Source organism: Egretta garzetta, unplaced genomic scaffold (genome assembly GCF_000687185.1).
Source record: "Egretta garzetta isolate BGI_Z169 unplaced genomic scaffold, ASM68718v1 scaffold45, whole genome shotgun sequence".
Classification (NCBI taxonomy): domain Eukaryota; kingdom Metazoa; phylum Chordata; class Aves; order Pelecaniformes; family Ardeidae; genus Egretta; species Egretta garzetta.
The window spans coordinates 7,876,268-7,892,709 of record NW_009260028.1 but is presented as its reverse complement, the minus strand read 5'-3'; the positions used below and the strand labels follow the sequence as shown (position 1 = coordinate 7,892,709).

At 40.9% G+C, this 16,442-nt stretch overlaps 2 protein-coding genes across 5 annotated transcripts in view; one reads left to right on the top strand and one right to left on the bottom strand.

Annotated features, from left to right (window-relative positions):
- Nucleotides 1–5,255, top strand: part of DONSON (DNA replication fork stabilization factor DONSON) — a 13,544-nt gene extending 8,289 nt beyond the window's left edge. Inside the window, exons 10-11 of the mRNA XM_035896424.1 lie at nucleotides 582–845; nucleotides 1,136–5,255. Coding sequence (XP_035752317.1) covers nucleotides 582–845; nucleotides 1,136–1,273 — 402 coding nt within the window. The 3' untranslated portion in view covers nucleotides 1,274–5,255. The remainder of the gene's footprint in view (nucleotides 1–581; nucleotides 846–1,135) is intronic.
- Nucleotides 5,256–5,352: 97 nt separating this feature from the next.
- SON (SON DNA and RNA binding protein) overlaps nucleotides 5,353–16,442 on the bottom strand; it is a 38,819-nt gene continuing 27,729 nt past the window's right edge. The window contains exons 8-11 of one of the 4 annotated variants that reach the window (XM_035896524.1): nucleotides 11,593–11,740; nucleotides 7,391–7,459; nucleotides 7,175–7,290; nucleotides 5,353–6,611 (exon numbers count right to left, since the gene is read on the bottom strand). In XM_035896524.1, the coding sequence (XP_035752417.1) occupies nucleotides 6,453–6,611; nucleotides 7,175–7,290; nucleotides 7,391–7,459; nucleotides 11,593–11,740 (492 nt within the window). In that variant the 3' untranslated portion in view covers nucleotides 5,353–6,452. Of the gene's footprint in view, nucleotides 6,612–7,174; nucleotides 7,291–7,390; nucleotides 7,460–11,592; nucleotides 11,741–12,478; nucleotides 12,560–13,325; nucleotides 13,447–16,442 lie in introns of those variants that run through there. The other 3 variants (XM_035896525.1, XR_004842307.1, XR_004842308.1) reach the window with 3 other exon arrangements.

Sequence of the window (16,442 nt, the reverse complement as noted above, 5' to 3'; positions counted from 1 at the left end):
TCTCCGTTTTCCAGTAAAGAAGAGGAAGTTGTTTCTTCACCGACTTTGCACAGTCCGCCTCAGGTGCAGCAGAGTAATTTTTGTTGCTGTAGCCCGAGTTAGCGTTCTGACTGCAACAGCCTGCCCCCTCAGTCAGCTCTGCCCACGCAGATCTGTGCTGCTCTTCTGAAATCCCGCTGTTCTCCATTCTTCACATCCCAATCCAGAAGAGATTAGGCAGACTTCCCAGATGCTAAAATGGTTCAAGATTCTCCTGAGATCTTACGGGGTCTCAAACTACCGCAGCTGCTGGCAGCGAGGGAGCCTCTGAACCATGGCTCACCACGTGTTGCTGTAAGGAGGTGGCGGATACTGAAGGACACGCTGTTGGTACAGGTAGCAGAGCAGTTCAGCATTGTTCTTCTGCAGTTAGTTTTCTCCCCCTGTTCCGGCCTCCCTGCCTATCTTCATCGGTATGTTTTAGGAGACATTACAAAGACAGTAAAACCATCGCAGCGTGTTGAATAGCGAGCTGACAATATCGGGAAGTATTCTGAACTTTGAAGAGGGCTGTGGCACGGCAGTTTTAAAGTCAATGAAAAGTAGGGCATGGCGCGTCAAAAGCTAATCCTACATGTTCTCGTCTTCAGGCTCGAAGTATAAATGCCAAAGCCAGGGTTCACTTGGCCTACGAGGATGTGTTCAGTTTGGAGATCATAGGCCCTGTCCTGCCTCATTCCCTGCATTCCCTGACCACGCTGCTCAAGTCAGCACAGAGGGGAGCCTTCTCTGCCGTGTTCTACACGCACGAGCCAACTGCCGTGTTTAACGCTCACCTCGACCCTGCAAGCCCTGCCTTAAACAAGGTAAGGAAACTAGCAGGGACAACCTATCCTGTTAGGAACAGTATCCTTATTACAAACCGTGGGACACGGAGTGACACAAAGCTTTCCCTTAACGCATCGGCTTACACCCAATTACTTGTGATCGCTGCCTGGCAGTCCCTGTGGCTTGTCATTCCCTCAGAAATGGAGTAAATCAGAAAACGACCTTTTCAGGAGTTCCCCAGAGGTACACAGGGGAATGTTAAAAGCCACAGCTATTTCAGACAGAAATACCCATTCCCTGTCTCTCTTCTTTGTGTGAATTTCCACAGGAAACCGTATGCAAAGATACACCTACGTGTGGACTGCATCCTAAGACCTTGGATCAACTGAGTCAGTGTCCAACACTGGGAAAATCTTCCATCCGATTTCTGGAAATGAAGGATTATGCTTATACCTGGAAATCCTAGGTATGCTAGTTCCACTGAACGGAAAAGAATGCTCTCAAGCATGCGGTTGCTGCGCTTCATTCGGTCTACGTGGGCAGCACCCGTGCAGTACTGGGAGGGACACGATAGAGTTGAACATCACAGGCAACTGCCTATTACCTGACATAAAACACTTCAAAGGACTCTTGAAGGAAACGGCCTTGGACACCTCCTTTTGTATTTTATAAAGCCTTTTTTAAATAAAACTTGATGAAACCTGATTGTCTCTTGGTCTGGAAGGTCTGTGTTCTTCACACACAAGCACATTCTATTCTGAAGTACAGAATTTCTGCTACTGCTCCGTGGTGGTAACTCCTAACCATTTTGGATGGGTGGAATTCTTGGCAAAACCCCTTCCAAACTGTTCACAGCACCCTGCCAGAAGCTTGCCAGCTACACCGTGGTCTGGTGCACCTCTTGGTTTGCAGTCAGCTCTGAACTCCAGAGAGATCAATGGAAGTCAGCCAGACACGAGCGCAGAGTTCCAGCTGCAGCTGCTTCAGATTAGAAGGTGAAGCTTCCTCAGAACTGCTTGGCATAGCTGTCTGGTATTCCCGTACCCACTTACACCTGAAAATGAGCTAGACTTCCAAAAAGCAATTTGTACAAACTATAACCTGACTCGGGCCAAGTGGGAGCAGTAACAGTTGCGCCACCTGATCAAAGACCGAGCAAATGAGCAGGAGGCTGCTGAGCTGACTGCGCGCTCACAGCAACCGTCCAGGCTGGTGACAGGTTTAACGCAGCTGGTTTCACTTGAGGTAGTCAAAGCTGTTAAGTCTAGAGGCACGTAAGTCGCTTTTTAACACAGCTGTCAGGCGATCGGATTCCTGCAGCAGAGAATACTGAATCTGAAGGGCGGTACGCAGGCTACCGTCCCGCTCGTGTGCTCCGGCGGCGTTTCTGATTCAACTGAGCACAGAAAAGCAAGCCGTGCTCGCGCCACGAGGTCAGCTACCCTCATCGTTACTACAGCGCCCTTCTGCTCACCACCACAGAATCTCTGATTCTGGAACAGTAACATTAAGCCTCAGTTGAGGAAAACGCCTGTAAACTTAAAAATGTGGGCAGGTAAACTGCAGACTGAAGCAGGATGGAAGCTTCCAGTGCAGCCTTCCAGTTACTTGGTATCACCACCACTTGAAGTGTCCTACCCCCAGAATACAGCACATATACAATTGCAGTGGGAAACTTTGTATTTGTTACTTTACGGTTAACTCCCGTGACAGTGTCAGCCTAGGGATACACTGAACAAGAGTAGCATCCAAAAAACCCAGATAAAGGGAAAGCCCCTCTCTTACGATAGAAGGCGGCACCATAGAACACGAAACACTTACTTTGATAATGCCAAATGCTCCATTTCTGGGGGAGTTCCGGGTAGTACACTCCAACTTTAATTAATCTTTACACTTCTCCCCAGCTAATCTAGAAGCAAGTAACTGAATCTCTCCCCTTTGATTAGTATTAGACACCAAGAGGGAAAATCCAGCGCCAATGGCATCGTGGGGAATCCCAGAAGACTGGGTTTCTCAAGCAGCTGGTGCACTAACTACGCTTCCCTTTCCAGTGGCTTTTTAAGGGAATAACAGTTCACTCAATGCCTTTTTCTATCCAGCTTTCTCTGCCTACGTCAGTCCTAGCCTCTGCTACCGGGCTTTGCAGTCTGCTGCAAACTCACCCTCGGCCCAGCGCTACAGCCTGTCTGCTGCTAGGAAATACAGTAATTGCTATTCACTTCGGTTCCAGTTTGCATTTTCACATGTAGCACGTTAAGGGTTAGAGACACCGGCGCCAATTAATATCTTTCACTCATTTAAAAAAAAAATTGAATTGCAATTACATTCTTGTAGTGTAGAACTGCATCGTTTCAAAATTTACCACCAAATTCTTTTATCGCATGCTTTGTGTTATTACCCGAGCTGTAGTTCCTCCCTGCACCGTAAACTTGGGTTTAAGTCACAGATCCGCCTGGAATTGCAGAAGCGCATTCCAGTTGCTTAGAGCTCTGGGATTCGGTGCCGTTCCTGAAGCACCCTTGGCTCCAGTGAACTTTCCCTATAAAAGCTGCAGCATTACGCTACCCACTCCGCTGTTCTTCCGTCTACAGGTAGTGTCAGCAACTGCTACCATTCTTCCAGATGCTGGTAGAGCAGTAAGGTTTATTTATTTAACCCTGTCCAAATGGGGGAATTTTCATCACGGCTATGATTTGTTCGGGCCAGCTAGAGACTTGCAGCAGTTGATTAAGATACTGTATAGTTTTCGCCCTTTTCAATTTCAAAGCCAATTTCAAATTTTCCAAGGTGTAGTGTAGGAACTTCACCTCCCTGCTCCTCCAGTCCTAACTATTTAAAAACTAAAAGTTAGAAAAGCCTGCCCAGAAATTGTTCTGGTGGAAGCTGGCTGGGCCAGTTCTTGGGCGCCTGTTTCAAACTGCTCCTCTCTCGTGTGACAGGGAAACCAGAAGCACTTTCAGCACGGTTACTTCTAGGAAAAAGAATCCTGCAGCAAAAGGAAACCCAGCAGCCACACAGATCACGTCTTCCATCAGCAGACAGCTAAAGTCTTGCATAAATAACCAGGTTCCAAGAGAGTGTTTCCTAGTTGTTCGCTTTAATATGTCACTACTTATCTATTCCTGCATGCAAAACACACTCAAACCAATTCAGATTTACAAATTTAACAGAAGCGCGTCGCTGCACTAGCCTTAGAGTCATATATCGTTCTAAACAACAAGGAATGAAACTAAAACAGAAACCTTGAAATCAAGAAGTGTCGTAATTAGGGCATTACAGACCTTAATTATTTGGGGGGTTTTTTGTAAGTCTTCCTTAAGACCAAAGGTTAAATCCACAGACAGTACCACGTCTTTTAAGGCATGAAATCCAGACTTGCCTAAACAGTTATTTTTTTAAAATGGAGTCTTCAACAGGACCGAGTTCATCTGCTCCTTGGTGCCGTGAGATAACATGTATCTTAACATTACACATGGGGAATATAGAGCAAAAAAAGAACAAAACAACAAGTACAAGAGACTTTATGTTCCCAGACTCGATACCGTACAGCTATGAAACCAGTGCTTACATGGACACCGTCAACTAAACAAAATGATCAACATCTCTGATGCGTTAGCTCTACCAAACCAGGTATTGAAACAAAAGTCCAATTAGGAGCTGTTCCCGCGTCCCGAGTTAATTACTTTAAGTCGTACATCAAAAAGCCAGACTTCAGACAAGACAGATCCAACACCCAGCTCTCCCAAGGCAGACCTTTCCGTTGCTGTACGATCGCATTTACTTTTGGTTTTCATACACACCTTCCAACTAGTTCAGCAAATGAGGCAAGGAGATCTTCAAATATTTAGTCAGAGACTGAAGGCGAGAAGCCACAAAGGGAAAAAAGTTTTTAATTAAAGACAACTACGTCCATGAAAATTAAGATCAACTTAGGCATTTCTAGAGCGCTTCGACAGACTAACATGGGGCTTTACTTCTCGGAAGCGTGTGGTGCAGATCCAAATACCATTTCTCTGCTGTACACAACATGAGACCTCGAACCTCGTCCCTTCAGGGCAAAGACAGACACCTTGTTCCGTAACAGTTGACAGAATGCACGCAAGTCGCCTTACTCCGTGGAAGAGGAAGTACTGGCAATCCTTCACCTCCACGTTCCTGCTACCATTGCAGAGGTCATTCACTTTAGGCTCGAGCACAGCCTTACTGCCTGCAACCTGTATTTTGTTCCTGTCCCAGACGAAGCTCTGGTCAGTAGATGTCGTACGAAGAGACCTCAAAAAGACTCTTCTGAAGTAAGCACCTGAACGACCAGAGTCCATAAATCCCGGCAGTCTGCTTGTAGCTCGGACAAATCTGGCAAGAGGTGTACGATGCCCTTTCCACTACAAAGTGCACACAGCTAAAGTACTAATACTTCTTAAATTACAAAAAAAAAAAAAATAAAAAAAAAAAAAGAGAGAGAGAGAGAGAGAGAGAAAAGAAGGAGGAAAAGCTCTTACATCCTCTCACTTGTCAAACTGCTAAAACTCTGGATCAGGCTGTCTCCTTGAGGGCAGAGTACCATTACAGGAAATTTAAGCCCAAGGAGTTGATTTGGTAATAGTCCACAAAGCAACCAAAACCGACTAGAACTGATTCTGCAACCCTAACAGCTGTCGATAATCTTCATAAAGCGTGCTTTCATACTGTGCGTGTCTTCAGAAAGTTGTCTTGGCATACGTTTTAATTACCGTTTACCGACCAGTGATTAAGATTATGAACTTGTGCTGCTTTATTGACCAAGTTGGGTACAACAATTTAAGCATCATTCTATCCCCTCCCTCCCCCCCGAATCCAGTTGTAGATTTGTTAGAGTTTAAAATTCACATTAACCACAAATTCATACAATCAACATCAGGCAGTGTGTTAATTTGTTTGGAATAAGACGACTCCACCGTCTCCCTTCTCAGAACATGCAGGGAGAGTCACCTTTACATTGCGAGTCTCATCGGTTCCACTGCTGGACTTTCTGCCGTCCCTCTGCAAGCAAGTCTTTTGCCTAATCGCGCGTGTCCTGGAGCATGGGCCGTACGGCCGGTTGCAGTGCACCGCGGAGCTAAACCCCCAAAACGAAACGCAGCACGAAGCCGCAGCGTTAACACTGTACAACAGGGCTGCCGCCGCCTGCCGCCTCACGGGGGTCACAGTACTGGCCCGGTATCTGTCCAGCAGTACACGCCAGCCTCGACTAGACTAAGGTAAGCCGCACGACCTTTTACCAGCTGTCGGCAAAAGTGCAAGAGTAGCTTTACCGAGACCAGGGAAAACTGCAGCATAGTACAAAACAGTATGAAAGTGTTAACATTCCGTATTGGAGGGAAACTGCATGACTTTTAAAACAAGGGTTTAGATTACTGATGCCTCCAGAGTCTGTCATCCGATTTAGTCATTTAAGAAATAATTACATCACTAATGTAAACAATATAAACATACCAAAAACTAAGTATGATTTAAATACATTTTGATGGTACAAAAGAAAAACCTGAAGGTGTCTGTACAGTTTTTACAACGTGGGAATTGCCAATGTATTTACAACATGAAAGGGCAAATACCATTTTTGTGCAGAGTAAAATTATCTGAAATAATGTCAATATAAAAAACGATATCTAGCGGTGTGAGGCACTCCTAAACATGGTGGTATTAACCATGCTTTCCTTTGGTACAAGTCCCATCGCTTGGAGAGCCGCAGTTGCTGCTGTGGCTTTAGCATGCTTCTTGTTAAGGCTGGCAAAAGTAGGCCTGTACTCATTTCCATTGACTCTCACCTGTTCATGAAAGAGGGGGAGGAGGAAAAAAAAAAGAAAGAGTTAGAACGTGCCTCTTCCCTTCTGTTTCAAGGCAGCGCTACAGAGCTCCTTGAAGCGCATTCTCTTACGCAGTTCTAGGGGTAGACAAAATCCACGTCTGGTCTGTAAGCACAATCATTTCCAAATAGTAACTTGCTAATGCAAGGTGTTAGGTGAAAAAGAAAGCCCACACCAGAAGATAACCGAAGGACAAATCCAACTACATCTTGCTTGCTACCTCTACAACGGTTAGACTTAACACCACACCTGCAAGTAAACAGCAAGAATGTGACACCACACAGGTTAATCATTTTAGTGAGAAGCGGAACAGTGCGTTTCTTGACGGATTTGCAGATTAGTGCGCTTGACAGATCCGATTTGGCCTTTACAGAAACAGGACTTTGAAACTGTAGTATCGAGATGCTGCTTAGCAGTCCTCAGCCACCCCTGAGGTGGCTTTTATGTTTAGATACAAATATAAACATGAATTTACATCACTGTTAATAGAGAAACCAACAGCAAACAAGGAAACTCAAACACACCTTAAAGATAAAATGTTTGCGATGATCAGGCCCACTATCATCCACCAACACAAATTCAGGTGGTGACCATCTTCTTTTGTTACAGATCTCCATCAACGCAGAAACTGGATGTTTACCTTAAAGATAAAATGTATTTGAAATTTCAAGGTAGCTATCAAAGCAATCATTTAAGTGAGGGCTTTTCTTTTTTTTTTTTTAGACAAGTAAGAATCTCACCTGAAAGATCCTTCATCACAACATAATGTCCAGATCTCTTTTGTGCCTTCTCTCCCACAGCAACAAGCCCTAAACAAAACACAATAAAGTTTACATTTATGATTCCCACCCGATTTCTGTATTCTCATCAGTAAAGCAGAAACATGTATTAGTGGAGATGGAGCCTGGAGGCACCATACAACTGTCTTTTCAGAAGTCTTTCAAACCTCCCTTTCATCCAGATTTTTTTTCCCTCCATACTACACACAAGAGTCTTCTCAACTGCTCCAGGAAGACTCAAGACAAGCCAGGTAGTAGAAAACTTTGAGTAGTCTCATGCAAATCAGGAACACCTGGTTTTCTGTGCCTTCTTTGGAGAAACACTGAACAAGAGAGAAACTTAAAAACATTCTCTCGTTCAGTATTTGCTTTGTGCAACCCAAAAGTCATCCACTACCTTAACAGTTTGCCTCCAACGTACTAAACATTTGAAGTATTTCCGTTAAACAATAAAAAGTGCACCCAGTATGTCCTTTTATGATATGAGTAACACAGTGGTGTTCTTATAACATGTGCTGTCTTTATTTAACAGTATTCAAATATTTATCCTTTCTGTGCAAGTTCACAGCCCAATTACCGTGATTTCAATCATATCTCACTATCAAGCGGGAGGAAAGCATGCAACTGGGCCCCAAGTCAATGCAAAGAGCACAAGTTCCAAGGGAAGATATTGTGAAACACGGAAGCTGAACATTTTTCCTTTTAAAATTTTATGAGAGTAAGAAATAAAACTTAACAATCGCCAAAAATGTATCAAATGCCAGGAACCATGCCATGCTTAAGAAGCGACTCAAGTGTCTTTCCATTCATTTTGCCATGACCATTTTTTAAAATACACGTAAACAAAATACCTGGCCGTTTTTTCAGAATTTCTCAGACTTCAGTCCTTCAGTATTACTTTGTTTCTTACCTCAATTTGTTTCTGTTCCTGGCTTTGGTGAATAAAGACAGGGAGATACTGCAATTGTTTCCAGTTCCTTCCTGTTCCTTCAGCTTTTTTTGGTTGGCATATTGTTTTGTTTTGCTTTAAAAGAAAATCCTTCCCTCCTTCCCAGATTTTCATCCTAACATTCATGCAGCTCCTAAGTAGGGACTTTTCAAGTGGCATGAAACCCACATAGACAACAATCATTGAAACAGAGGTTCTTTTTTTTTTTTTTAATTACAGAATTTTATATCCAAAATCAGCAAAGATTTCCACCCAAGAAAAAAATTCTTACGTCATTCTCTGCATTAATACTGAGTCTCCCTGAGTCAAAGTCACTGACCCTTGTCTTCCACATCTTGGCCCTGGTACCTCAAGAGGGACTTTCAAAAAAGCTGCAACAGACTCCGACAAGCTCTGCTGATGGACCAGGCTTCTCTGAATACAAGCAACCAACAATTTACTGGCTGACAGCAAAGCTCAAGAAGGGTTTGGTTTTGATGCTGTCCATGAGAGAATTACAGATCTCACTTAGTACGTGGAACAAACAGGGTCTAAGGGAAAGGCTATAGCAAAGGCAGACAACAACTTTTTGGTTCGTCTTAGTGCAGCCTACTGAGTAACTCCTTAGCAAACTGCTTGTTCCTGTACCTAGAAATAGCATTTTATTTGGGGGATAAGTTCTAAAAATGTGTTTCAAGGCCCCTACAAAACAAAAATAGGTTACTTAGTAACAGACAGACTCCTTTTAAAAATTTCAGACTTTTCTTTAAACCTCTACACAGAACTTGAAAAAAAAAAAAAATGACTTTTTATACATTTAAGCACCAAAGAACACTAAAGTTTGAAGATGCTTTTCAGCTACTAGTCATAAATGTGTAATCACTGTTCAGTTGCTTCTTTTTAACACATGAAACAGGCTGCTGCTCCATAATGCAAGTTGTCTCCCCCTATTATAGACTTGGCTGGCTCAACATTAAAAAGTATTATCAGCATGGAACACGTTTAGGTTTTTCTGTGGAAATTATCAGGTAAGATTCCATATATGATATCAAGTATCTTAAAACTATGAAATTAAAGTAAAGCCCAGTCATTACTAAGGTTATTAGTATTTCCACATGAATCTATCACATGCTGGAGGAGGCAGCCTTTAACTCCATTAACGTTTTTAATTGTTATGGAAGACTGAGCATTCTGAAGCAGAAAGAGCAAACTATCTCTTAAGAATGCCCAGCGCAGTGAGGACCTGATCCTGCCTTAGGGCTTGGTCCTTGAAGCTTCGGTATCAAGTTCTGCAGGCACTAAGGAAATTTCTACCAGAAACCACATGAGGATCCCGGGGCACGCTTCTAGAACTGGAAACTTAAGCTGCAAGACAGCTCTCTATCACCCAAAATATCTTCCATGTTCAGAATGTTCACGGGTTGTGCACCAATCCTGCCTCTTTCCCATGATGTGACAAGAAGCAAGCAACATAATGAACAGAGCTAACTCTTCCCTCCTCACCACAAAAATCCATCACTACGTGATGCAGGCTGCATGACAAAATAAGGCTGAAATTGACTGTTCTCAATTTCTTCCCTCTGACTGATACTAAGGTAAATTGAAGGAACTCTTACCAAGAGTGAGACCTTTACAAAACAACATCTATAAAGTTCACAGTAACTAAGTAAAAGTAACAAAATATTTTTCAAATATTTTCTTGGCAATCACTCTGTCACCAGGTGTTCTTCCCCCCTCCCCCCTTCTTTAAACAGAAATGCTGCACAGAAGAAAAACAGCTGAAAAGCAAGTTTGGTCGTTGTTCGTATAAAACGAAGATGTCTGTATTGCTGTGTTCTGTACTTGGAGACTGTTGCACTTCTCTATTTATAAAACTGTATTATGCTACCAGGTGGTCTTTAGAATTCAGAAAGCAATGGGTATTTTCTTAGCATAGGCTTGCTTTCTCATTTTCTAGCTCTTTGCACTTGATAATTAAATGTTTAAATTGTATTTCCACTGCTAGCTTGGTCACCTGAGCAGTACTGAACTACTGAGAACGAGCGTTTGACAGCTAAAGATTCCTCCACCTCCAACAGCATCTCTGCAATTAAACTTCTCAACCTTTGCATTTATATGCTTTGTTTTCTTCCGAGCTCTATTATGAGCATTGACAAAAGCTAATACAAACCCATAATTCAAAGTGTTTTCATGCTTTAATATTAGATGTGAACTATGTAATATATTAAAGGTTCCCAGATTTTAAAAAAATACTTAGGAGAACAACAGAAGTAAGAATTTGTTTTCCTGCAGTCAAGTGTTAAATCATTTATTTTGGTAACATGCATAATATAACAATTAAATCATAAATCCTGACTGCTGAAATTCTGCATGTTTTATTTGAAAGAATTAGAACTTGTGTAGATATCTCAGATGTCAAATTTTCATAAACACTCACTCTGAAAACAGAACTCTTGCTGAATATGCTGGAGAGATGGCCAACCATATAAACCATGCTGCCAGTTTAAGCAGCAGCGCACTGCGTGTAAATAAAAGGATAGTTTTTTGAGTAGAAAGAGACAAGTGCAACAGTTCTCCACCTGTGGCCATGGACTATATAAAGAAGAGGACGAAAGACTGCTAAAGCAATCTTTGGAAACAATCAGAGAAACACCCTTGTAGTTGAGCAGAGCTGCCTGCAGCAGGAGATGGAAGAGCAGGGAGATCAGATGGACAAAAAAGGAAACGGAAACCATTTGGAAGACCTAAAACCATCAGTATGACAAGTCCATTCATGTCAGGACTTTGGCTGAAAGGCAGCGCTAACTCAACTCTGTGGCTCTCGCCTCTGTCCTTCACCCCAGTTTAAAACTGATTGAATTATTCAATCTTCTATCCTGCCCCATTCTTGCTTCGGCCACTTTCTCTAGACCAACCACAACAGCTCTTCCACGATTCGTTTCCCTATCTGTGCCTTCTCTATACATCCAACTGAAGCACATCCCTAATTTAAGAACCACTGAGAAGCACTTTTTAAAAAGGAAGGTGAAGGTTAGGGAAAGTTAAAGAACATCTGGAAGAGTTCCCAAGCATAAGGACAAAGCCTATATACATAATCCAGGGCTTGAAAAACTAGTCCCAAAGTCATCTACGTCATTCTATTACCTTTTACAGTGAAGCTGTACCCAGAAAAAGCTTACTACAAAACAGACATGAGAAGTTTAGACTGCCATAAGACATTTAAGGAAGGGCTTACCTTTCCGATCTGTCTTAAAATCGACCATGATAGGCTCAACGCTGCCTTCTTTGTTTTTTCCAAGCCCTTCTCCTTCTCTCCAGCCCATTTTTCTCATCAGTTGAGCTCCCATTCCTCCAGTTACAGGGGCTGCTCTTAAGAACTGATCCTATCCAGAAAAAGAAAAGTAAAACAAGTCCTAAAGTTAGCACTGGGATTTTAAAAAATAAGTGGGAGCTTCCAAAAAATGTTTCTAACAACCTTTCACAGACTCAATTCAAAAAAAATACACCTTAGCTTTATAATACATTAACATCTTGTATAAACCAGAATTCACGCAGACACACAAGACACAAATCAATATTTTCAAAAAAGAACAACTTAAGAAAATTCTAATGCAATCCAAAAGTGGCAAGTGACCCATTTCAGACATATGTATTTAATAAAATGATAACCGTCCATATTTAAACACGCTACTTTGGTTCCAATGCATCTCTTCTCATCTTGTGAAAGGAGGCAGTGTTAACTGTTTAACTGGCAACATGCGTGCCAAGTGTACCTAGTTATTGAACAAAATACAAGCACATTTAGTAATGACATTCACATAGTGTTTAGGCGTATTTTAAATATATATAAAAAAAACGTTTCCCCATTTTATCATTTTATTATACAGCAGTTGTACATTCAAGTTCTACTCTGAAAATCCACATGAAACATACAGGTTTTTCTTTTCTTTTTTTTAAAGGAAAAAAAGGCGCTTAGCCACACAGTTTAGCAGCAGTAGTCTTCACATTCTTTCAAATCATCATTAACATAATAGTTGTTAAATGGTGAAAGCTTATAAACAGAAATTTTAAAAATCTGTTTTGATGTAAAGAACTTTAAAAACTCCTTAAATGTTTACGTACCTAGGCCTCGATGGCCGCAGTGTTGTGAATAGTAGGGCTGGCATTGACCGTGGCAAGAAGGCAGCTACAAGGATTTGACCCTGAAACAAGTTTCCATATAGAGGGGTGAAAGTTCACAGGTTATTCTGTGAACTATCATCTCTCTTCTGCCCCCCCCGCTGACCCAAGTAAGTAAGTCAATCATTTCCATCACAGCAAAAAATTGCTTGCCTTAAAATATACAAGTTTACACACTGGCACTGATAAGTCCATCAGTTATTTCGCATAGTAGGTTAGATGATACAATGCCTAGTATTTTTGTGAAAATTTTACTTACTATCAAAGCAAATTCATAGAACAATTTTTTTTTTTCCTCCTTTATTTTGAGTTGTGCTTGCAAAAGTAAGCATTTCCCAGATTTGGACAAAGGACTGATAGGTCCTTGGTTTCGATTTGTACATAACAAAATCAGAAGTCTTACTTTTGCAGAGACTAAGGATAATGTATTTTTAAGGGGATTTCAAATCGGCAACTGGCACACACTAATGATGCAATGATGCATAGGTGTGTAATCCCCACTATAGACGGTGTTAAAAAATTTTTTAAAAAGTAATCGCTGAAGATTGTGGCTGGGCTTTTCCAAATATTTACCTATTAAACAGTAAATACCTATCAATCATGCAACTGGATGCTGCATTCAGTAACAAAGTGCTCTGATGGAAGAATAGAGAGGCTGAGTGCACCTCCTCAGTTCAACTTTTTTCTGACTGGTGCAGACCATGCAGTGTGTGTGTGTGTACACAGAGACAATCAGTTTCTTCGATACGAACTGCCTCAATCTATACACCTAGAATGGCTTTTACTTACTTCCATTTTCATCCTCCCCTCTCTTTTCCAGGAACCTCTCATAAGAAAAGGGCAACCATGCCGAGAATGATACAAACCCCAGTCAATGTCACCCTGGGTTCCGATTCCTCTTTTGTACCTGCTTTGCAATAATAGAATTTTCAGTATAAACATCTGTTTCGTTATCACCAGCGTGTACTCAGTTCACAAATGCTAGAGTGCAATTTCTTGATGAGGTCATTTTAGTGTTACAGAGCTTTCTCATCACACCTGTAAATGTACTAACTCGGGGGTTAGGAGTGGCGTAGAAAGAACAGAATCAAAATACTGCTACTTGTAGTTAAAAATCAACACCCCAAGCTCCTTTATAGGAATTGCCAGAGCCTGAACAATTCCAAATACTGGAAATAGAGTTCTAAATTCCAAAGTGCAGTTTATTAAAAACACCTCTTCTAATGCGTGAATTCAGAATCCAGAATCCAAACTGGTAACTTTACTAGGAAGTTTTTACGCTATGCTGACTCAAACACACACAACAGAACCAAGGCAACAAGGAATTAGAAATGAAAGGTTTGTTTCATTACAGAATAGCTGTACTTATGCCTCTCGCTAGAAGGCTAAATCCTGGTTACCAACATGAAAGGAGCCAGGAGAAGCCTCCTTTGATTCAGTTTACTGAAGCAGCAAAGAAGGCCTGCAGCAGGGGAAAAAGTTCTTTCAGTTTTTTTGTTGGTTTGTTTGGGTTTTTTCAATAATAAACTGGACACAAATCTCTAATGCCACCTGTACAATTATAGTCTCTTTAACTAATTTTTTTATTATTTAATGACAGACAACTTCACTCAGCCCATGATTTAATAGAGTATGGGTAAAAACTAGTGCTGTGTTTGTAATTACATTTGAAAACATAAAAATAGTAGAAACATTAAGAAGGGCAGGGAAGCAAAATACAAATTTCTTTTCAGTTTTAAAAATCATAAAAGGCAGAGTCTCACAAAACTATTTAGCAGCTACATACCCTTGCACATCTGGCCCATAAGGAGGATATCAAATTCAAGAGTATGAAATGTAATAAACCCCCAGGTTTCTAAGTATTTGGTTACTGTTGTCAGAATTAACTACTTACAAAACAATTGTTCTCTTTCATCGGCTAATGTGAATTTGACGAAGTTTGCATGAAAGTTTAGTATAATTTTTCTCATCTTTTGATCTCTAAATTCCATGAAAGGTCAGCCAAATAAAGCACACTTCCATTCTGCCAGCAGATGGAGACAACTACTAAGCCACATCCGTGTGTCAACACTTTTTAGGAAGGCAGCTACATAGTAAAACCTGATCACTTAAGAGGTTTTTTTTAGTAATTTTAATTAAAACTATTCCTCTTTTAAAGCTATGTTAGGGCAACAAATTTTGGGGACATGAATGCCTGAATTAGCATTTAAGTGCTTTAACAAGCAAACACACACACACAAAATATCACAACTGAAAGATGATTTTACAGGGGTTTTTGCTGAAACACAATACAAGTTGGACAGCCATGGTTGTTTAAATGCAATGGCTGTCTTTGGGAAAAGGGTAGTATACAGCATTGAAACGAACAAACTATAAAACAGCACCTGCAACATCAAAAATATTAAAAGCTGTAATTATGTGAGAGATCTTAAATTACATCATAAATTTCTGCTCTCAGGAAAGAAAATACCCATTCCTTCTCACAATGCTGACATGGCACTAAAACGTAAGTTCTGTCAGAAGGAAGGTTTATTTCTTCTGAGCAATAATTTATTAAGCAAAAGACAAGAAAGCCTTAAAGGCACTAGGTGGACAGTTTCAGCTATTAGCACAATGGGCTGTCTTAGAAATTACTTTAAGACTAACTCTGAAGAATTTCCCTGAGTCGAGGACCAGGAGCAAGCATCTGTCTTTGGCAAAACTTTGCAAAATTCCATTAAATAAACTGCCACGGTTAGCAGCAACCACATTCCTTCCCCAGTAGAAGAGGAAAAATCCCTTTCTGAAGAATCCCATCAAGCACCTTACAAAAACTATGCTCACAATCAGCTTCAGGATTTCTGTTCACAGCTTCTGCATATAATCAGTAGAAAGCAAGCTGAGGATAGCTAGAAAAAAAAGAACACATTTTGAGGACTGAACAGGGAGCCAGACCGATATAGCTAACATATAGCTGATTGTCTTGCCACGTGGCCTTCATTTCCAAGGAAAGCTCATTGGGTCATGTGAGGCAATAGGAATACAAGTATTTTGGTAAGGGGCCTTGTTAGGTCAGCAGCCCTTGTGCAAGTGACAGTCATAAGACTTAGCTTTACCTCCATCATTAGCGCGAGTTTTACTCATCTGCTATGACTGTGGAAGAATGGAAGGAATGCTTTAACTTTTCAGAACTTGCTACGCAAAGCGGAGCATTCTCGTGGCCATGGTAAAACTGTGCATCATGCTTTAGCACAACTGAATGAAACAGACCCCAAGCATTACCCTGTGCACATAAAACACTGCAAAAACCTTGTTTTGGAGAGCAAGTTTAGGCTATAGAATTAAGCTGGTAAATCCAGAAACAAGTGGTGAGTCTGGGAAAGTCTGAGTCAGTAGACCTCAACAGAATTTGCTTGGAAAAAAAATATTTGACCACTTCCTCCAATTTGATGTTTGTTCAGCAGCACAGTGTATTTGTTTAAAAAAAAAAAAAAAAAAAAAAAAAAAAAAAAAAAAGCAACCTCCAGAATAGGTAAGTCTTATTTGTGAACCGATTACACCAGTGATGATAAACTGAAACAGAAACCACTTTTCAAAATAAAAAGATAATATTGCTCATAAATGTTTTAATGATACAAGAAACCTAACAACATATTCCTTTATGAATACTGCTCAGAACCCTATACACGAACATAATGAGTTAGCACATTACATAAACCATACTTCTAATTGGTAAGTCAACCATTCAAGTATGCCACGTTAACCACTTCAGTAACTAATTCCCTCAAAACTTTATTGAGATAAGAATTGAAACTGCAGGCATTTTTTGGTTTGAGTACATATTACCTCTCCAGAGTAATTTTTAAAGTACAAAAAAAAAGCTGAAATCCAAGAAATGCAAAGTGAAGACAGCGCTTATTAAACAAG